This window comes from Lissotriton helveticus, chromosome 9, assembly GCF_964261635.1.
Source record: "Lissotriton helveticus chromosome 9, aLisHel1.1, whole genome shotgun sequence".
NCBI classification, from domain to species: Eukaryota; Metazoa; Chordata; class Amphibia; order Caudata; family Salamandridae; genus Lissotriton; species Lissotriton helveticus.
This window is the reverse complement of record NC_136070.1, coordinates 226,556,727-226,580,179: the sequence shown is the minus strand read 5'-3', so window position 1 is coordinate 226,580,179 and position 23,453 is coordinate 226,556,727. Positions and strand designations below refer to the sequence as shown.

Below are 23,453 nucleotides of genomic sequence, written 5' to 3'. Positions count from 1 at the left end.
TACACACACACACACTATAAATAACAAAACTAAAATACTTTTAAATATATATATATATAAATATATTTATTTTAATCTGTGAGAAAGGCAGTGGAGACTGCCCAAACAAGTTATGCCATAGTGATCCGATCTAATAAAACTAGATTCCAGTGGTGTTGGTACCGGTTTGTAAAGGAAGTAGGAGGTGGAAGTGATATATATATATATATATATATATGACCCTTTTAACCCACAACCCCTGTACCCTAAAACATTCCTTACAGCCCTAATATTTCCCTTGCCACCCAAAAACCTATACCCACCCTGAACCCCAAAATTACCCTTGCCACCTGTAGGAAACTGGCTCTTTATATGAAACATCGAAATGAGATATAGCGTGTAAAGAGTCCAGGGGTTCCCTTATCAGTGGACAGGGGCTTTCCAATGGCAACCCCAAAGTGCTCTGCTAGGGGGTAGTGTGGGCGAGCAGTGTTAGGCTTATCACAGAGGAGCACAAGACATCTGAAAATACACACAATGGTCAATAAATGAGAAGCACGACTTAAGCAGGTAGTTCCACGCCAATTTATAAAAATAGCAAGCATCTTTATTTACGTTTAGGCATCTGATGAAAGGCGCTCAAGTAAGTACATTTTTGAATATGAATTATTTTTAGTTAAAAAAATTGAGCAGTCGTGGTAGAGGGGGCCTGCGTGCAGAGGCTGCAAGTGATGTCGAGGAGTCCATGAGAGGTGTCACCACACTGAACTCGGTTTCTGGAGGGCTGGAGGACCATGCTGACACCTTTGGCCCACTTCAACTCGGCCTTGGAGCGACGGGTGCAGTGGTGTCTTAAGGTGTTGGGTTTCTGTGGTCACATAGTCCTTACAGTGGTCTTTGGGTGTCTGCAGGATGCAGAGAAGCAGGACTGCTGCTTCTTGGGAGGTCTTGGTTCCTGGATGAAGTACTGGCAGGTCTCCTGGGCTTGGGGACTCAGCAGCTGCCGGACTGTTGACTTTTGAAGCAATTGGCAAAGGCCGCAGGCAGGCCGGCAGAGATGATGCAAGCTGCATCTTCTGTTCTTGCGGGATGCAACTCTTCTTCATTTCTTTCAGGCCAAAAGGATCTCTTCTTCTGGTGCCAGGGGCACCCCTAAATACTGAATTTAAGGGTTTTAGGGAAGTGCAGGGAAGTAGCCAATGGGCTACTGAACCTTGAGGTCACTACACTTCCTATATGACCACATCCTATGAGAAGTGGGCATAACCCTGTAACAGAATTACTAAGTATGCCATCACAAAGATATCTACTTCTGAAAAGTTATGTCCACCTCAGTTTAGCCCACCTTAGGGGTGGTCTCCTGCTGGTGGCACGCCTACCTGACTAGCTGATTTTCTCACCTGTCCAGGTGCCAAAGGGACTCTGGAGGGATGCCAAATTCGCATTTCAAAGGCAGCAGCTCTTTGAAGCTTGCCGGCCTTGGAAGGCTAATCAGCAGGGCATCCTGTTGAAGGGGGGTGTAACACCCTCTGCCTGGACAGACGTTTGTTCTAGGTCTCTTGAGAGCATAAGGCTCTTACCCTAGAGGGTCAGAACAGTGTCTGTCTCAGGTGGCAGAAACCAGTATGCGAGCATGCCATAGGCTGGTAGGTTTTCAGGGGGCACCTCTAAGGTATCCACTGTGTGCATATATTGGTAAATCCAACAATGGAATCAGTGTGGGTTTACCAATACGAGGTGTTTGATACCAAGCATCCCTATTTTCAGTGAAGCCATCATGTGGCTGGGGAACTCGTTTTCACCAGTGTCCAGCACATGTTCTAAAATGGCTTCCCTGTCTACTCGCACAGGTAGTAATGGAACTGACCAGCAACACGCAGCCTATGATAGCAGCCCTGCATGAGTTAGGTGAGGGGTCCATTAGGGTGGCACAATTCATACTGTTGGCCTTGGGGGACCCTCTTTAGTACCTCAGGCTGTGGGTACCATTTAGTAGGGACGTATAGTGGGTTTAAAAGGTATTGCCAATTGGGGGAACAATTGTACAGTTTTAGGAAAGAACACTGGTACTCGGGGCTTGGTTATCAGGAACCCAGCACACTTCAGTCAAAGTTGCATCAAATACCAGGCAAAAAAAGTGCGTGGGGGTGTACTGCAACAAAAACCCAGTTTCCTACACCACCCAAAAACCCATACCCAGCCTAAACCCTAAAAATTCCTTTCCCATCCAAAATCCCATACTAAACCCTAAAAATCCCCAATCACCCAAAAACCCATACCCACTCTAAATCCTAAAAATTCCCTTGCCATCCAAAAACCCATATACACCCTAAACAATAAAATTACCCTCGCCACCCAAATACCCATACCCACCATAAACCCTAAAATTACCCATGCCTCCCAAAAACCCATACCCACACTAAACCCTAAAAATTAATTTCCCACCCAAAATCCCATACTAAACCATAAAAATCCCCTACTACTCTAAAACCCATACCCACTCCAAATCCTAAAAATTCCCTTGCCACCCAAAAACTAATACCCATCCCAAACCCTAAAATTATCCTTGCCATCCAAAAACCCAACCCCACCATAAACCCTTAAATGACCCATGCCACATAAAAATCAATATCCCCCTAAACCCTAAAAATTCTCATACCACCCAAAAGCGCATACCCACCGTAAAATAAAACTTGCCACCTAAAAACCCATATCCACCCTAAACCATAAAATTATTCATACCACTTAAAAACCCATACCCATCCTAAACCCTAAAATAACACCACCCAAAAAACTAGAGGCACCCTAAACCCTTAAATTACCCATGCCACCCAAAAACCCATACCCTCCCTAAACCCTAAAAATACCTTTGCCAACGAAAAAACAACGCCCAACCTAAACCCAAAAATAACATTGCCACCCAGAAACCCATAACCACTCTATATATACACATACATATATATATATATATGACCTTTTTTTTTTTACTACGAGTATGCCTTTACCATTCATGCGTTGACAACGAAACTCGTTGTAAAGACATCCGCGCTATATGGCATACTCGTGGTAAAAACCTTCCCTGTAAAGTTAGGCATTGTAAAGACGGCATTGTAATGCAAGGCATCTCGTTGTTCAGCCTTCGGCGTAAAGGCTGTTTCCCTTGGCTTACACATGAACTGGTTCACCATACTCAGAACTATGAAGTGGCCACTTGACACAAAGCCAGTGCTTACAAAACGAAAAACTAAAATAAAGCTACATACAAAGCAATATCAGTCTCTCAATATAGATGAACTCTCCACTTTAAACAAAGATATATTTGTGGCCATAGGATGGGCATGGATCCATGAAGTAGGCATTCATTTTAAGCCTGCAATATTGCTGAAGCTTTATCATTAATAATGGTGACTGAAGCAATAAAAGTACAAAGGCGAGGGTGGTCATTTACATGCTATTTTCAGTCAGTCACCAGCCAAGAGTAAATCATTTCTTCTGAAACACACTTTAAGAAAGAACATACGGTCTCCTAATAAGAGGCATGGAAATGTCCCAGGGTAGACAAAGTATTGCCTTCACTAGTATGAGAGGTGTTACAAAAGACTGTTGATGGCTTATGATAGACAAAGACCAGACACCGAGTGTGTCATTTCTGGCCAGTTGGCAGAACATGCCCCAAGTTTGTGGCCACCACTCAGCTAAGAAAAGAGGAAGGATTGGCATCACTGCATGAAGAAAGAGCAGGGTGAGCAGCTGCCCAGAGAGGCAGCAGGGACATGTATATCTTAGCAGCAGATGTGTGGCCCTGCTTCTGCATTGTATGCGATAACACATCAGCGCGTTTAAACACAATTACTGCTTGTCAGCGACTCCAGCTCTTGCTTTTTATTGGACCATAAAACAAAAGCAAATAGGAGACCCACATCAGCCACATGCGCCCTTCCCTCAAGAGATGGGCTGTACTGTAACACAGCACGCGGCGAGGCATCTGCAGAGCTGGCTCAACAAGCAGTGGTGCTGGTAACAGTTGTGGCTGCCGGATAGGGAAGAAGGTTTACCAAGCTGCACTAACCTAGGCACAGCATGGGCAACAGCACCCAACTAACACAGCTATCAGCAGGGAAATCAGAAATGTACACTTGTAGTATTATGAGTACAATGTAGTTAATTTTCAGACTTTCCAGGAATTATCAAACAATTCCAAGAGTACCCATTAAAAGCAGAGACTGGTGCAACTTCTTAAGAATACTCACGATTAGCTATATGGAAATACAGCAAATCTGAACATCTGCCATGGAAACTAAACAATGCATGTGCAGTGTTCTACTTTCACTTTTGTTCGCAATTTGGAAAACATTTTTCTCCTCAGAGAATAAATCCAAATTCCCCTGCCCCCATCATTTCTGGGATTTACACTACCCTGTTCCACCCTAAAAATGGATGTAGTCCTACCCACGAGTAACGTTTAGAGGGATTCGCACCTTTTGCAGGTGTTGCCATCCTAAATATCCAACAACCATCCCCAGAGAGATGTTTTACCACATTGGTGGCATTTTTACATTTAAGTACATTAAATTCCGAGGGTGAAATGTATTAATTTCTGATTATCAAGAGTGGATGAATTCTGGCACCATAAACGTTGCTCCATCTTTGTGAACTGGGACCCCCAAAAGTCACAGACACCTGCCACGCCACACGGTTTGCCCAGACACAGAGAACGGGTATGGCACAGGCAGCCAGAGCAATGCAAACTGCTTACACATGCACACACAAAATACTAGAGCAGTCAGCAGCACTGTAAGCTCCCCCTCACACAGAGGGCACGGACAGTGCATGCACAGCAGTGAGCAGGAGTAGCTGAAGAAACAAAGCAGTATAGCTGCATCTGGGCTCCCCCGCCTGAGCTAGTTTGAAGTGGAACTACTGAGCTCAACATGAATGCATACTATTTGGCAACAATTGTATGAGGCTTGCTTGTTGTTCCCACAATGTCCCTTTCTCTTGAACTTTCCCAGCTGCCATCTCTCTTCAAGAGCTGTGGAGCATGCTTTACATTTCAGCTTCAGCTAGAAGTGACCACCAGGGCTTAGCCCCATCCTCCCAGTGGATGGGGAGGGGTGAGCAGGAGGAGTCGAGTGGGCAGAGAATCACACTCAAAGATGCCCAAGCATCAGCAGCAGCGGATGTGCCGCAAGCCAATGGAGAGGGATTGATCTGCAAATGTAAAGTCACTATGCCATGTATACGTAGATATGCACTACTTTGCAGGATACAGGAGCTGACAATGAAAGATAATGTTTTTTTCTTGTCACTTTCATTCCTCCTCCGCCTTCCCTGCATGACACTATTTTGATACGTCTCTGATGTCTTGTCGACGCACTACCAGGCAGCGAAACATTAAGTATGGGGTATTGTGCAGTTTTATCATGGAGGTGGATTATAATTAGGTGATAACTACCCAAAACACTGCACACTTGCTAAGGCTATGGAAAATAACTTTTACCCTAGAAAGGATCAAAGTTTGTTGTGGGGTGTGGTACAGGGAATAATAAAACAAAACGATGGAAGGCGGGTGACTATAGTATGAGCCTGATTAGACCTGGGGTGCAGGGGCTCCAGTGGGACCTACCACCACCGTTTGGAATCCTGTGACCCAGACACCATACCCCGGGAGAAGCGGAGCACAGGCGAAGGGAGAGCCCTACCGTACCAGATTAGACCTCGCCATCAGGCTGGCCAGCGCTAATGAGATATGGGCTTGGCCAGTACTGCAGGGGGCTGACCCAACACTATCCCTGCCACAACAGCAGAGATGGAGGACGCCACCAAGTAGATTTGATACGCTGGTGGTAGGGGGATGAAAACGGCCTTTGAAGACAGGGGTTGGGAAAATAAGACACCAGCGACTCACACAGCCTCCTGCATACTGGTGTGGCCAGCACCCAGTAAGGGCTTGCTTGGGCGGTCCCCTACAGCGAGGGAGAGGAAGGTGCTAGGGAATGAGATATTGCTGGTGCCGTTTGACCCTGGCATTCACTTCGGTTCCCATGCGCCAACTTAAACTCCATGTTTGTAGGACCTGGGATTCCTTCCACCCGCCCTGGTGGAACTTAAATCTGAATGATCCCGCTGTCACTGAATGAACTAGGCATTGATTTCTATGTACCAGTGTTGGGCTAGCGACATTTTTGCCACTGAATAATTTATACATTAACTTCTGTGTAACAACTTACCTTGTTTATCCACTTTTTAACTTCCTCTGTAGTCTCCCCTTCTGTTTTAAGGCAAATATTGCCTTACATTTAGATCAAGGTAGGTGGACCCAAAAAGTAATGCATACCAATACACAATGTTGTTTTTTTCTGTTTGTTTGTTTGATTTATTCTACTTTTCCACCAGAGCTAAGGCTGCCACCACTGTGTTAGCTCGTGGAGTTCCGGTCCTGGACATCTGCATGGACACAACGTTGTCTTCTTGGCACAAGTTCACCAAGCACTACTGCCTGGACAGTCAGGTCTTTCCGGACTGGTACTTTGCCAGTTTGGTCCGGCAGGACTTTTTGGTGTGAAATGGTTTCACGGACCCACTTCCCGGGAGGTTTTGCTTGGGTATCTATTCTAAGGAAAGGAATCTGCGGCAAGAAGTCTCTAGCGTTAAAACAAGTTATTTACCTTCAGTAACGCCTTATCTGGTAGAAACTATTTAGCCTCAGATTCCTTAACGACTGACCTATCCTCTCCTCTCTGTAAGTGGATTTCTAGGGACAGGACTTTCCCCTCTCAGAGCCCTAGTTTTCCACACCAGTGGCCAGTGTTCTTCGAGGCTCCGTGACCCTGTTGTGAAAAGTCGCAAAAAGAAACTGACATCAGTATGAAGGGGTGGCACCTACATAGGAAGCGCGCATGTCATTTTAGGCATGTACAATGCTACACAGGGCTGGACGATGACACCTACTGGCAAAGCAGAGGTGCTGCTCACAAAACAATTTCCAGATCCAGTCTGATGCCTGGGGATAATACTAAGGTAAGGAATTTGCAGCTAGAATTCTCTATCAGATATTTTGAGTTTCTTTTTAAATTTACGACTCCGTTATGAGATACAGGTTAGGCGCATATTACACAATATTAGAGGAAGTTGAACTGTCCTCCCTGCTGATGGGATAATTAACTGGGTTATAATGGCATCTGTTTTCTCCCCAGTGTCGAGCTTTTTCAGAATTTACATCCAATAGGGCGCCCAATATTGTTGCCAGTCTAGTTGACTAGGAAGTCATTTGGCCTCTAGTAAGTAAACCGCCTATATCTAGAAGTCCAGCTCTGTGGTTCTCGGAGACCTTGCGTCACGAGGAATCGACCTGTAAACACCTTGAACGTAGATGGCTTCTTACCAAATCCTCCAATGATAAAACAGAATATCGCTCCACGCTTAGAGTCCATCATAATATCATTAGGGAAGCGCAAAAAGCATACTTGGCCTTTACAATCGCAAAGAGGATCGGAGGTGGGGAAGAGTGCTGGAGGGAAGATCGATGACTGGGTCGGCACACCTCGGCCCCTGATCCCCTCCCCTTAAGGCATCAAAAATCTGATTTAATCATTAAGCCTGATTTTAAACTAAGCAGGGAATAATGTTGACCAGTTTTCAAGCCCTTTTCTAAGCCGAGGTGGGAAATAAAGATTTGAATACCACCACGGTCGGTTAGAGCAAAGTCTAGTCAGGCCTACGGAGGAAAGTAGCTTTTGCATTTTATTTCACTGCGAGGGTGCACTAACCCCAATAGGTAGTGCTCACTATCCTGCTATAATAGCATTCCTGACCTGAAGGATTTACAAGGCATTTAGGGATGACTCATGAATATATTTTTAAAAATCTGCTTTTCCTATGTGGCAAAGGCACTTTTTCTGCCACTTTCACTACTTTGCATTTAAGCTGCAACCCAGCCTTAGCACAGTGGTGAAACTGGCAGCAATACATTTTGTCATATACGTGGGTGGTGTAAATACACACTACAGGCCACACATGACATTTAACTTTCCATGTCATAGATGCACTTTAGGTACCATTTACAATGGACTAATAGGAATGTTACATAGGGCATATAGAGAGTCCCAATGAGCAGCACAGGTTGGAGGAGATGCATGTGCATTTTGATGCTGTTTAGCAGTGGTTAAGTGCACAGGCTCTTAAAGCCAGCAGAAATAAGATAAAGAAAAAGGCAAAATATTTGGGGTGACCATGCACAAAAAGATACATTTGTTTCACAAATGATGTAAAAAATTTGGGAAGAGTGGGTTAAACTAGCAAGCAGGGTGTGGAATTCCTATAGCCCGACACATATTGTTTGGGGTCAAGGGCAACACATTTTGATGCGTATTTTGTCATTTGGACAAGTAGGCCCAACCCCTTGCAGCACAAAGCCTTTGGCTGCCCATTTGTAGTACCAGATTATGGCTCAGGGAAGGGCACTGTCTGCAGTTAAGGTAATATTGTTGTCCATATGTTAATGGTGTTCAAACATGTATTTATGGTTCATTAATTGAAAGCCGTTATAATTAGGGTGAGCGCTCTAAGTAAATTTTGTAAGCTCTGACTGCACTATTGACAGTGGATCCAGTATGAAAATGTGTACACATGTTTTCAAAGTTTAGCAATATGAGGCTTTGCATAATGCTCCCAGAATGCTCACGGATTTGATGCAAATATTTGCACTAGCTTGAAAGCAAGATTGATCATTCTTTGCTTTCACAATAGAATGTTCATAAATCAGGAAAAAAACATTTAGCTAAACTACTGTAAAATTCAGGTACCATTTCTTTGCAGCATCATATAGTAACATGTGTTGATGCATGCCAGTATTTCCCAAAAAATATTCATAATAGAAAATCAGTGTAACCAGTTTCAATAAGATTATGGGAAACAAAAATGAAGCATTGGCAAAGCCAGTAGGTCTGAAATTGGTGGTCAGCTTTTTAGTTTTGTCAACGTGTGACTTGTTTTGGCATGGTTTTTGTAAAACCTTATTGATGTGGGAGCTGCCGGACCTTTACCATTATAACAAACATTGGCAAAATCAAAACATTTTTTGGTCTCAAAAAGTACACACTGCCACAGTATTTACTGGCAATTAACAAAACTACTTTCTATGCTGATATGCTCCTTGTGAAAGAGCTGAATGCTGTCACTCACAGCGAAGCAAGCCGAAACAGAGAGACAGAATTTTAATAAACACAAAAGGTCATAGACAAAGCCACACCAAATTAAGGGCCCAATTATTAAAGAAAGCCTCAAAAGTGCACCCATGGTATATGTCCTTTCATTAAGTGCAGTTATACTGTTTATCGCGAATTCCCAGAAGTAGTAGAAGAAATAGTACTCCCAGAAAATATTTGTGAACTGCATTTTAGCATGATACAATATAAATGTGTAGATTTGCTGATGCCAAAATCTGAGTGTTTGCAAGTTCACTTTCCACCTTTTTTCCCATCTCTGGATGAAGGTTTACGCCTGCCATTGTCAGGAGTAAATTTCCAACATTTCTCAGTATGGGAAAAGATTAGAGAAGAGGTGTTGAAAACTCTTAAACCATGCAAGTTGGTAGGTTTTCACAGACTCAAAAGGGCATTCTAACCCTGGAATTATTGCTTAGCAATACCTTCATCCCCAGTATGTAGATTTGCGGAAAGGTGGTATCATAAGGGGAATACAAGTATGCAAACACTACTATGGTATGAGCCCTGGCATAATCAGAGAGGCTATATCAGAGCTCTTATATAATAAGATTGCTGCCATAATTTATGACACACTACATGACACCAAGGGGACATGTGGGTTTTGTTACAGGACAAGTAGACTTATGAAGCAACCTGCCCCATGGACAAGTAGATATTTTATTAAATTCTACACCCCTGAACAAGGGATTTGCAATCTATGACAGGTGAGTTGGCGTCAGCATAAGCATGCATATTGAAGGAAAGAAAAAGATGGTTACGAGTGGCTGTCAAATGGCAACGAAAGCTGAGATATTTGCTGGTTAAAAGGAACTGGCGGTCAGAATAGCAAGGCTACCAAAATGACAAAAGGGGTCTAACAAATAGGTACCACACCATGCCACAAACTTGTCCCAATGCATTGCATATACAGATTTCATGGAAGGACGCCTGGCCTCTATGATGACATCAACAACCTCGGGAAGGAGATCAAAAGAACACAACAATCACCCTGAATCGCTACATATGGAGGTGCAGATTCTGCAGCCCCAGATGCAAGACCTTGCTCTGCTGCAACATGAGGTCCTCACTCAGTGGAAGTCTGATCAGAGAGCAGATACTCAGAGCCACGAGTTCCAGGTACCACAATATCCCGACCCAATCTGTTGCCACCAGGATGACTAGGGCCTGGTTGTTCCTGATCTTCCTCAGCACTAGGAGCAGGAGAGGCAGCGGTGTAAGTCATACAGGAGATCTGTGCTGCACTTTAGACAGACGTGTGTCCAAGAGAGGGGTGTCTAAAGAATTCCAGCATACAAAAGTACTGGAAATGAGCTTTCTTGGTGGTGGCGAACAGCTCTAGCCTGGAGTTTCCCCACTGTTGGAAGATGCCCTGTGCCACATCCAGATGCAATTGCCATTTGTGATCCGCTAGGCATCTTTGCCTCAGTTCTTCTGCCATGGTGTTTAATGATCCCACCAGGGAAATCCCCCAATGATCCAGCCAGTTCCTGAGGAACACAGTCTCCTGGCTCAGAACCCTGAACCTTACCTTGCCCTGCTTGTTGCAGTAATATGGTAGCAGGAGTGTTGTCCATGGAAACCTACCATGAGACCTTTAGTGTCCCCCGCAAACATGACAGACATCTCTGAGATGTAGTACTGTGTATGTTGTAACATTCATGTTTTCATTCCTCCTATGACTTCAATAAAGGATATTTAAACAAAAAAAAATGAGACCTTTAGTGTCAAGCAAACCGCCTGCAGTTCCAAGAAGTTGCTATGGAACCGGCTCTCCGCTAGAGACCAGAGACCTGTGACCTCCACCTCTCCGTAATGGCCTCCCCAACCCAGTAGCAACGAGTGACTACAGTCAGCTCTGAGTGGGGTGGAAGACGGTTTGCTGCTAGTCCAATTGTGGTCGAGTAGCCACAACTGCAGATCGTTTGCACTCTCCTCCGATACCTGGATAGAATGCAATAGGTTTCCTCAAGGCCCACAGAGAATTCAGGTCCGGTTGCAATGCATGCATGTGCCATCTGGCATGATCATTCAGGCTGCAGGAAGCTGAGAGGACCAGAATCCTATTAGCCATCCTCACTGAGAATCAGGAGGACAGAGACTGAAACATCAAAATCATAACCTGAATATCCTGGACATGCTGGTCTAGAGGAAAAGCTTAAAACCGCACCATATCCAGGATGGCGCCGATGAAAGCCAGCCTTTGCCAAGGAGTCAAATATGACCTCAGCAGGTTGACTGTGAACTCAAAGGATGTCTAGACGTTCGCTGTCGTCTGGAGGTTGTCCGCAACAGCCCACCTTCAACAGCCAGTCAACAAGGTAGGGGAAGACTGGTACTCCTGAACACCTCAGATGGGCAGCAACTACACCATCACCACATCTGCGAACACCTCAGGGGCACTGGTTAGTCTGAAAGAGAGCACAGCAAACTGGAATTGCTCATGACCCACCCTGAACTGTATGCAACACCTATGCGCCTGCAGGATGGAGGTATTAAAATAAGCATCCTTCAGGTCCAACTGCACCATCCAGAATCCAGGGCAGAAAGAACCTGGGCTAAAGTGAGTATTTTGACTTAGTTTTCGCACAGGACAGTACTCAGATGCCAAAGGTCTTGAACAGGACAAATTACTCCGCTCCTTTTTCGGCACCAGGAAGTAACAGGAATAAAAAAAAAAAACAACAACAAAAAACAGTCCTTCCTTCCAATTCCAGAAAGCTCTGTACGGCTCCTTTGGCCTGCACTTTCTGGAGTAAGATGGGCCGATTGTCTTCTGACAACCATCCAACATAGGTAGTAGGTGTGGTGGGTCAAGAAGAAATTTCATGGCATAATATGATGTTTTGCCACCCCCGCGGGAGGTGGCTGATGCTGCTGCACACCAGGTAGCAGTGTGCCGCTAAAGATGCACTAAAGAGGGTTTGTTGTTGATGCCGGAGGGGTGGAGGATTGTAAGGAACGCATCCTCTGATGGCCAGGCTGCAGTCTGCCAGACCCACAGCCTAGACCTTGAAATGGCTAGAAAACCTGTTTTGTGAATGGTGAGAGCTGCACCATCTATATCCCCTAAAAGGGCAAAATTGCAGTGGGACTTGCCAGACTGGAGTTGAAAACGTGTTGTGGCTTGGCTTTCTTTAAAAACATTCTAGGTCAGAGTCTGTTTTTTTATCAAGCATGCAGGATCCATCGAAATGAATGTCCACTAAAGATGCCTGGATGTCCCTTGGAAAGCCCGTGGACCTCATCCATGTGTGGTGTGAAAGCACCATGCTAGTTCCCATAGCCCTGCCTACACAATCTGTGGTGTCTAGGCCCAAGCGGATGATGTATTTGGCCGCATGATGACCATCTGAATGGTTTGGGATAAGGAAGCTTATAAGTCTTTTGGAACTGCAGGTTGTATCCCACCCACTGTGTCCCAAAGAGCATGGGTATAACATTCAAGGAGGCCTCCGATCAGAGCCAGGTATTAACTGACTTCACATTTGCCAAAGTTATGCACTCATTTTGACTCCCTATCAGGGAGACTGGATGTAAAAGCCTTAGGGTTCATTTTCTTGGTGAACGCCTGCACCATCAAACTTTCTGGGGGGGTCAGATGTTAAGTCAGAAAATCAGAGTCGCCTTGGGCAAGTCCGTGGCAACAGGCGGCTTGTTGGTTACCTGGGGCGTCAGAGCATGGTTTAGTCCAAGGGACCAACAGTGTGTCAGTTAGAAATTCATTCAAGGGCAAAGGAGGTTCAGTTGGTGCCTGGCCAGGCACTAGGACCTCTGTAAGTAAGTTTGTTTGACCTCCATAGTGAGTAGACTGAGATCAAGGGCCTGTTCGCCCACCCCCCCTCCCTGTTACCCTCCTAGTAACAGTTAAAAAATAAGTGCTTTCTCTTCTGTTGCTGATTGGGGCAATGTGGGGGGAAGCTGTCCAGTGAGGTGCCCAGCCACCTATAACCCCATGTACCAGTTGTCTGTCATAAGGTGGGTCAAATTCACCCTTATTCCCACCATTGTCATCTGCACAAGGTTGGCTCTGATCAGAATACTAGCCAAAAAGCTTGTGTAATATATGTCTGCAGCTGCTCGGTCGTGGAATCATGTCGGAGTCCGATGGGTTCACTATAGACTATGGCATATCAAGATCTGGACGTGGCAGAGGTTGAACTGAAGCCGGTTCGAAGTCAGACAACAGAGTAGGTTGCGGTTCCTCCTCCAGCGCTGGTGGAGTCGGTGTCAGCGTCAACATATTGGCTGATGAGGGTTGAGAGGTCTAGCCATTGCCGGTGTGGAACTAGAAAGGAGATTTAGGGGCCCAGACGGCACCAAGGGCAAATCCGCTGTCAGTAACCTGACTGGGGGGCCTGCCAACTCTTGGGCCTGAAGGCACACCACAGGGAGCTGAATATGTGCCAAAAATCCACAGCATACCCTCTCTAAAGAGTTTCTCGCGCCACCGTTGCCAATGGGCCTGGAATTTTGGGGTGCATTGGAAGTGGGATGGAATCTGATCCTTAGTGTAATGAGAGCAAGACAGAGAGGTTTCTTCTTTGACTTACCTGAAAACTTCGATCTCGACAAAGTTCTACCTAGGAAACGACTTTGGGAGCAGAGAGGGCCCGCACTCTCAACTCAGACTTGGAGCGGGATCTACGTGGAGCCTTCAGATGCTTTGCCGCCTAGAGCTTCGTCTTGCAATCTCCATGGCTTTCGGATTTATCTAAGTGCAATTATTGCAGGCCTTGGAGCCATGCGATGAGCCTACACACCAAAAGTAGAGCTCATGGGGGTCAGGGACAGACATCAGTTTGCAACAGTCCCTAGAAATACTAAACATTATAGTGTTAGTGGGTAACATCCCTTACACACTGGAAACTTTTCTGAGGAAAAATCTCCACACAACTGAAGAATATGAGGAGAAAATCCATGTCTTAAGGCGCAGAAAGAAAGGAACTGATGTCAGAGTGCATTGTTGGCATTTATATGCCACTCCGTTCTTCAATTCTAGAGAGGAAAGGCATTAACACGGAGTCGCACTTCGCTACCTGCTGGCATGCAGGAGCATTTGCTTCTAATTTTCCATAACCAGACTGGTGCCTGGGGCTATTCCCCACAGTGAAGAATCTGCGATTAAAAATATCCATCAGAAAAACCGGTGTCAAATTAAATATTTAATTATACATTTTAAATGATAAAAAATATATAGATGATTAAATATTTGAAATATATGTACTAATTTATATTTTTAACACAAAATTATAGTTTAAAAAAAATATTTTTAACTATTTTAAATAATTTAATATTATTTCCAATGGAGTTTTAGTTTAAGGCCCTACCCCCATTAATTTCTATGGGAGAGTGTTTTAGTACTGATGGTTGGCCAAGTGTAGAGCTAGACTTACTACAAAAGTGAAAGTTACTTCAAAAGTGTACCGGCCAGATGTATGACCCTTTTTGCATGCGCAAACGGGTTTGCGACCCGTCAGCGCATGCAAAAACCTACAGGGCCATGTACAATTTCTAAATAGTGAGTCGCAACTTATTTTCAATTTGCTATTTGGGATTTGCGAGTCGCAATTATGAAAGGGGCGTTTCCTTCCTAATTGCGTCCGCAAATCAATGTACAAATGTTTTGTGACCGCAATTGCAGTCGCAAAACACTCGCAAATTACCACCCTCTTCAAGAGGATGGCAATGCAGTCATAATTTGGAAGGGGTCTCCAGGGGACCCTTTCCACTTTGTGACTGACTTGGCCCCAGGGACCTTTACCTGCCCTTAAAAAATGAAAAGAAAACTTTTAATTTAGGAAAAAAAATCATCCCGTTTTCCTTTAAGGAAAACGGGATGCATTTAAAAAAACAAACTGCTTCATTTAAAAGCAGTCCCAAACATGGTGGTCTGCTGAGCCCAGCAGGCCACCATACCTGAGAGGGCCTGTCATTCCCAATGGGCTCGCAAATTGTGAGGGGTTCATTAATATTAATGAGCCTCGCAATTTCCGACCCCATTGGGAATCGCAAACAGTGCCTCGCAAATTGCGAGTCGCAAAAGACTTGCAATTTGCGAGGCGCTATTTTGAGCATCGTACATCTGGCCCCATGTTACTACAAAAATGCAGTTTATGAATGCCGAAAAAAATCATACCCTTTTTGGTTGGTTAGTTCCCAGTGCTTAAAATACACACAAGCACACTTCTGTAGCATTTGTTCCAAAGCCAACAATTATTACTTGCACTTCAAACTACTTACTCTCTGTAACTCTTACCAGTGTTGTGCCACGACACACAAATGATGGAAGCTCAGTGACTTGGGAGTAGTGCACTCTGGGGTATGCAGACTTTCGTCGATGTATTGCATGGTCCAGGCGGCCAGAAATTGCTTTACAAAAGCTACTAAACACCAGATCCTTTGGAGCAAATGAAACATAAGAAAGAGTTAAAAAGGAGTTTCATTCTAAAGCAAATCCTATAACAATGGCTCTTGTCTGACAGTGATTGGTGGAAAGCCTCTTATCATAGACACCCTTTAGGAAAGATACAAGCCTTCTGCACCACTAGCATTGGGATCTTTTATAAAATCACATACGTTGAAACATTCCCCATCACAATGCTAGGAACGAACAGTATATTTTTATTCTACTTAAAGTCATGTTTCTTTTTAATAAGCGGCATAAATAAGCATACAAATCTTCCATCCTACAACACCAACTCAAACAGCATAACAGACATCAAAGATTCAAGATCTATCAGTTGATTTTACTAAATATACATCAATTCACCAGATGTAACTTTTCTAGATTTAGAATAAATCTAAGAGTATTCATCCTTAATTCAGCTAACGATTTTAGAAACTCAAGAAGTGTTGAAAAGATGCAATGATGTTATTAAAGAAGCGACACGCTTTTTTGCATAGCTGAATATTAACCGTAGTCATTTTTTACTTTTTACAGAAAATTTGAATTGTTCATTTGCTTGATACTAGAGTGTCCCGTCTGGTATTCATGATATCTCTCCAATGAACATGTGATGTGTTTATTGACCAACTGTTTGACAGCAATTATAACCTCGTTTTTATTTGACAGGTAACCTAGCACAATATCCACTGTTCATTACTAACATGCGAAATCACTTGCAAGAAGAACACAAAATCAGTGGTCACCTGTAATAACTCATTACAGGCGGACAGAGACATCAAGTGTACCCTGCTGCATGAAACCCCAGTTCCCTAACAGTAGGCTGTCCTACATAAGCGCGTAAACACCTAAAGTGCAAACAGGAGAATGTAGCTGAACATTGAGAACTGAGTAGGGGACAGCTTTACTATGAGAAATGTAATCAGGGTTTCATCACAGCATGGCTGTACAGTATCAGGGCCAAAGTGGTCACAGGCACTGCAGAGCTGAAAATGCTGCTGCTTTATTTCATGCAGCTGTCAACACATTGTACTACGAAAAAAATGTAAGACCTTCTTTAAATCCTAAGATCAAAAGAGGGTGCTAGAAGAAAGTGCACAAATCTACATGGGAGCTATCATTTTAACAACCAAGCTGGGAAAGGTTAACTACTGTGACCGTTAAGTCTAGTGCAGAGTAATGTATTAGAATCAAACGTTCAGGCATTTTGATACCAAACGGATTTGATTTCAATTAGTTTATAGTAATGAACCATAAATATGTGTTGATTGCTTCACTCTACACAAACTAGAAACACCAGCATTACCCGGCCTAAACAGTTGTGATGGCAAAACGTTACAAACTGAGGACCTGATTCACAAAGGTAAACTTAAACTCGTGTGTAAGTTTACTATTGCTTGCTATTCACGGATTCACGAGTAGTATCTTTACGAGTGTGCAGCCTTCGTACATAAAAAGGCCCATCTTCCCGCACACGTAAAAATACTAATTGTAAATCCCTTTGTGAATAGCAAACAATCATAAACGTACACGAAAGTCTAAGTTTATTTTTGTAGATCAGGCCTTTTGTCTTAAAACATGGCACAGGAGGCTAGGTATTGTCTGATGTACCATGACACTGGTGTAAAGTACCCACAGCTCTACGTAACTAGTATTATTAAAAATCACCTCATAGTTTCGAACCTCTTTAAGGCACTCAGCATGTAATCTTTCAGCGACTTACAATATCCTCATTACATATGACTGCAGGTGCTTTATCCCATATATCTTAGTACTTTATCCCATATAGCTTAGAACTGGGTCTTCCACAGACTGCCAGGCATTTTTTTTTGCAAAATAGAGCTTTCTAAGAATCGATCCTTTATTGGAATGGTTATTTACAGATCCCCTGGTCCAAGAGCCCCCTTCGCATAAGCTTGAAATCTTTCTTACAATTCTGCCTTCAACTCCCGTATTTTACCCCACTAGGAGATTTTAATTTTCATCTCGAAGCTTTAACAGATAGGAATACATAACTTTAAGTGGACAGAATGTCCAATTTGGGCCTGGCCCAAGTCATGTGTGCTCTTACGCATCTGCCGGGCCATACTTTAGATGGTATTTTCACTACTTACTGTTACTGACGGATTACCTATAACTTAGTCTGATCATAAGGTGGTCATGTTTTGGCTAAGGATACCTAGCAAATCAGCCCCTACCAACACTTCACACCAAACCGTAGTAATACGTGCTTGGCATAAATTGTAATCAGGTCACTTTAACCAGATTTTAACTAGCACCTAGCCAGATGGGGTGGAGGATCTAGACCAAGCAACATCAAACGATTCCAATTGGTTGGGTTCCGCTGTAGATCTCTTTGATCCTGTAAAATCTTGTTAATCACAGTAGCATATCTTAAGCCACGTGGTTTACTGACAAATTAAGAATTCAATAACAACTCTGTTGAAGACAGGAACATAAATGGAGGGGAAACTATGATCTCAGTGAAAGAGACGAATACAAACAATGTATCAGTGATTCCAAAACCAAGATCCAGGCAGAAAAGTCAACGTATTTTTAAAAACAATCAGAATCTTCCAAAAACTCTGCTAAAAATCTTGTTCAGACAGTTAATAAATTTACCAATCTTAACAACAAGATTACCTTTGGGAGCAATCAATCCTTTTGTAATACACTTGCTAATTATTTCAAAGTTAAAGTAGAAGAGGTCCATAATGAATTTTCCTGAAACAAGCAAGTCAATCAAGGTGATATGGACTAATTCAGCCCTTCACCGGGGATGGGCACCTTTAATGAATTCACTTCAACTATTTGATGTTTCTAGCAGCATAACATGGAGGGAAAGTAAGCACCAAACTGTATGACACGCCAGGTATGGGAACACATGGAGAGAAATATTGCCGTTCAGATGGAAATGGTATAGTCCAAAGCTCTGTTTTTAATATAAAAAAAACAGGGCCTTCGATGGTCATACCACTGAAAATACAAGATTTGAAAAAACTGTTATTGTCTACGGATGCTTGGTGAAGACAATTTCTATGGACTGTAATCTAGAGAATGCTAAAGTGATTCTGGTATTTTACTGACCTCTGCTTGTTGTTTTCTATCACGAAAGTTATATAGAGTCTAGTTGCCAGAAAAACAAAAGAATGTCCCTCAGCAGAAAGCAATTCTGGTATTTTACTGACCTCTGCAGGTCGTTTTCTATCAAGATGGTTAAATAGAGGCAGTTGAACCAAAAAAAGTCCCTAATCGGAAGCAGACATGTCCTAGGGCTAATCTCCAGAGCCCACAAAGTACATTCACATATAAGTATATACTAACCTATATACAAGAGGTCTCGAATGCTTGACCTAAAAACTGATTCTTCACAAAGGCTGAAGAAACAAAATTGTGACTCTGATGTAAAATGCATCATAATAACATGACATTATTTTTTTCTAGGAAATATCACTGAACTGTATTGTGTGTGCCAAAAAGTCGTAGTATTTTGTAACACAATTTTAATTCATATGTGCCTTTAACAGAACCATGGCAGTCAAGCATTTCTCTGTGGGTGGAAGACAATCAGAGGCCTGAAGGATTCAGCAGTCATTGTACTCTGTGTAATATTTAGTACAATAACCTTTTCAATTAGCGTTCTCAACCATTTAGTTAAATAACTGTCTCAAACAGCTAGGGTCATTGAAACGTGGTAGAGTCATTAACTTCAGGCTAGATGGAGCGAGTCGGGGGAAGCATAACCCACCACATCGTCTTGTATTACAGCGTGCTTTCACGCTGCTTACACAGATCAGTTCTGCTACGATTGTTTCCTTCCGTGTGGCAGACCGTATATTGGCTTTTAGTGGAAAGTTAAAGCTGCCAAAAGTAAAAAAGAATTTTCACTATGCGCCCTCTGCAAAATAAATAAGCGTTTACAATGCAATTGTCTCGTATTTGCGAGAGTTTAAGCTATTGGCATTGTAAATGACAATGCCTTTTATTTATCTGTTTTGATTATTAAGACGTAAATAAAAGGCATTGTCATTTACAATGCCAATAGCTGTAATTCTTGTAAATGCAAGACCTATTTCATTTCAGAGAAGCGGCCGCCATTATCCCAGGCTGCTAGGAAAGTGAAAGTGCGCATGGCGCGCTGATTCTTGCAGGAAAGCATGTTGTGCCTGCAGTAGGAGAAACTCATTAAAATAGTGCTTATCCCCTTCGCTGCTTCTGTCGGCCAACGGCCGTTGCGCGCACTACCTTGGTAGTGCTGAGCACGTCCGTTGGCCATCGCGACCCCGCCCACTGCACTAAATCGCCACACTGTGGCGGAATTGCCGCCGCGGTTATACACTAAATAAGACATACCTTGAAACAACAAAAGTAAAAGGGCCAGTCCTCAAGGGAGGTTACAGATGAAGACAAGCATGTCGTGCCTGTAGTAGGAGAAACTCATTGAAAAAAATAGTGCTTACAGGCTAAGTAAGACATACTGTGGAACAACAGAAGTAAAAGGGCCAGTCCTCATGGGAGGTTACAAATAAAGACAAGGCGGGTTCTAAGGAGGTACTAACAAGCCTATTAACGAATCAGAAGCCAGTATTGACAAAGGACAATGACACAAGCTAATAAATAATATGGTCAGAGTGGGCGGAACTTCAACTTGAATACAGCATGCTTCGCAGAGCAGCGCATGAGCTACCCAGGCTCGACCTAAAAAATCTATTGTTGAAAAAATACATAAAAGCTGTATGTATATGCAGGGTGAATGAACATCAGACAATACTAACCGCAAAGTAGCCCATTTGGATAAACAAACTGCAATGAATTGCCAATAGTGAGGTAAGTGCAACATTGCAATAGCACTGAGCTCTCAATGATTTAACATGTCCACATCTTCCAGTGCTGTCATTGCTAAGAGCCATTCTGAAATCTGACAATAATCAATATGTTCATTATTAATTAGGAATAATGGTTTAATGATAACTTTCCATTTAACAGTCACAAAAGCAAAGTCATTCTGCTCAATTAGGGCCTCCTTTATCAAACTCGTCCACATTTTCAGAAGGGCAAAAGATATAACAAATGCTTGTGAGGGAAAGCTGGGAACATAACATTATATGTTGCCACCTGCCAAAGGAGTACTTTTAGAAGACAGAGAAAAACCAAAGGTGATGATGGACGGAGCGTTGACAATACAAACACTCACCCCCAGTCAACTGATCTGGGTTTAATCCATCACCGTTCTTTAGCTCACTCCGCCACCCCAGTTCAGACATGGCCATATGCAAATCAGTCTGACCCTGGAACGGAATCAAGCTTCCCAGGACCGGTTTCTGGCATTACAGCCATCTTCAGCCGGGCTTGCTTGACTCCAGTGGCAAGCCCGGCTGAAGACGGCTGTAATGCCAGAAACCGGTCCTGGGAAGCTTGATTCCAGTCCAGGTAAGACATGGCTTGGCAGTTCGGGCTGGACTGTTCCCATGAGGCACAGGGTCAGACTGATTTGCATATGGCCATGTCTGAACTGGGGTGGCGGAGTGAGCTAAAGAACGGTGATGGATTAAACCCAGATCAGTTAACTGGGGGTGAGTGTTTGTATTGTCAACGCTCCGTCCATCACCACCTTTGGTTTTTCGTTGTACTTTTAGAAGACACCATCCATTAACTTTCTAGCCAGGCAGTTAAGAGCAGAAGTGATAGTTACTAAGGCATCATAACAGACGAGTGCAGTAAATTATAAGAAGGGGGAAAGAAAGGGTTATTACCACTGCTCATAATTTGGCCAGGCCAAGTCAGAACAGAAATGCATGCATCTTCAGAGTCCAAGTACCTGCGCAGAAAAGAGAGACAATCTATCCAGACATTGTTTACAGTTTCATAGAATCAACATGTGCAGTCGGTCTCCTAAACTAACAGTGGGATCACGACAGCCACCAGGTGCCTCGAGCAGCCGGCTCATGAGCCAAGCTCCCTCTTACCAGGAACTTGATAGCAGTGTTTACTTATGTAGCCAGGTGCAAAGTGATATTAAAGAGTGTGTCTCTATTACATCAATGAGGCACGCGCACCTGTATCAAGTTTACCGCCATGGCCTGAATCAATGAAAATATGGCTTGGTTTTTACATCTACGGTAAGCAACACTACCAACATACCTATGTTATTGGGTACTTATAAAGCGCACGGCTACTCCTTGGAGTGTCCCAGCGCTAAAATCTGGAAAAAGGATAGTGGGGCTAGACAAATTGAAAATGGGACAGTATTCCAATTAAAAAAAAAACAAATCGTTCACACGTGATCAACTAACTCTGCCTTGCAGTCATCATCATATTATCTGTCGAGCGGATTGGGTTCATATTGATAATGGAAAAGAAGAAACTATATATACCATTGAACCCTTCTGAGGGTATCAGGATGCAAAGTTGTGGCATTTTTTATTCTGCCTGGTGGGAAATAACTATACGTTTTAAAGTTCTCATTACTAAAATAGAGTTGACTTGTTTTCATTCATCGTCCCATCTGTATTTGGGGGCCCATTAGGATGTCGGGCGGATTGCCTCCGCCAGGGTGGCGGTGGCCACCGCCACCCTGGCGGAGGCAATCAGCCCGACATCCATGCCTGCATCCCCCCCGCCAGATTAAGATGGCGGTGGGGACAGCGGCGGACGGAAAGACCGTCCGCCGCTTTACCGCTGCGGTCGCCTTGTAATAGAATAATATGGTGGCGGTGTCCTATGGACACCGCCACCATATTACATGTCCACATGAAGGGGCCTTTCCGCGGCAGCAATGCCGCCACGGAAAGGCAGGCGGTGTTTGCTGCGGGGACCCCAGGTGACGCCAGCTTTGGGGGAGGACAGGGGGGGCCCACATGTGCCCACATTTGCATATGCAAAGCGGCAGGCACCGCGAGGTGCCTTCCGCTTTGCATATGCAAATGCGCTCTCTTATGTTTTGCATTGTGGCGGGCGGTGCAGAGACCACCGCCCGCCACAATGCAAAACATGTAGGATGTGCCCGCCACTGTGGCGGGCACATCCTAATTCCCCCTACGGGACCCCCGCCCTGATGGCGGGCGGTCCCGTTCTCCGTTAGGGTGGCGGGCGGGCAAAGTCTGCCCGCCATCCTAATTAGCCCCTAAGTTCAGTTATATTCTGCTCTTGAAACATTTTCTGCTGTGAATGAAATGCACCTATTTACAGCTCATGGTCATATGGTTTGGGATTCCTTTGACGGTTGTGGAGGATGTGTTGTTCCCTATTTTTTAATATAAAACATTGTTGTGCTGTCCTGATCTTGAAAAGACCTAAGGCCAGCCCTGTGCTTTTAATTCCTGTGGATGAGTTCCCAAAGCTGTTGGGGTTGGGCCTGTTTTTATGGTCACTGGGGATCTAGGTCATTGATCATCCTCCAATCTGATAGAAACATTTCTCCCAAGAAAGGAATTCTCCACTGTCTCATTACAACCAAGTAAAACTCCTTTCCCCAACTGATTGTAACAGCTGTGAATAGATCCTTTTCTGGAACAGTCGTGTGTACAATCCTCCATTAATTAATAGTTGAAAGCATAGTCATCATTCCCAATAGTGTTACTACTTTTCTCACAGACAGCTACTGTGACTTGAGGCAAAGACATCTATGGATTGCAATCAGACCTTAGCATTGCTTTGGTTGAGATGAGATGTTTTGCAAGCCAACTGTAAATCCAATGCCTTGTCACAAAAATTGTCTTTCTACTTTTCAAATAGCATGTCTTCAGAAAATATCCCTGTAATTAAATATTATCCAACTAGATAGCGGAATGATGCCCAGTATGTGAATCCAAAAAAAGATAATAGCTGCAAAACCTATTATAAGT

The 23,453-nt window shown here is 43.7% G+C and overlaps 1 protein-coding gene across 1 annotated transcript in view; it reads right to left on the bottom strand.

Moving 5' to 3' along the window:
• The window catches only part of INO80 (INO80 complex ATPase subunit), a 534,228-nt gene that overhangs the window by 172,175 nt on the left and 338,600 nt on the right, over positions 1-23,453 (bottom strand). The window contains exon 25 of the mRNA XM_078659770.1: positions 15,463-15,603. Within this exon, the coding sequence (XP_078515896.1) occupies positions 15,463-15,603 (141 nt within the window). The remainder of the gene's footprint in view (positions 1-15,462; positions 15,604-23,453) is intronic.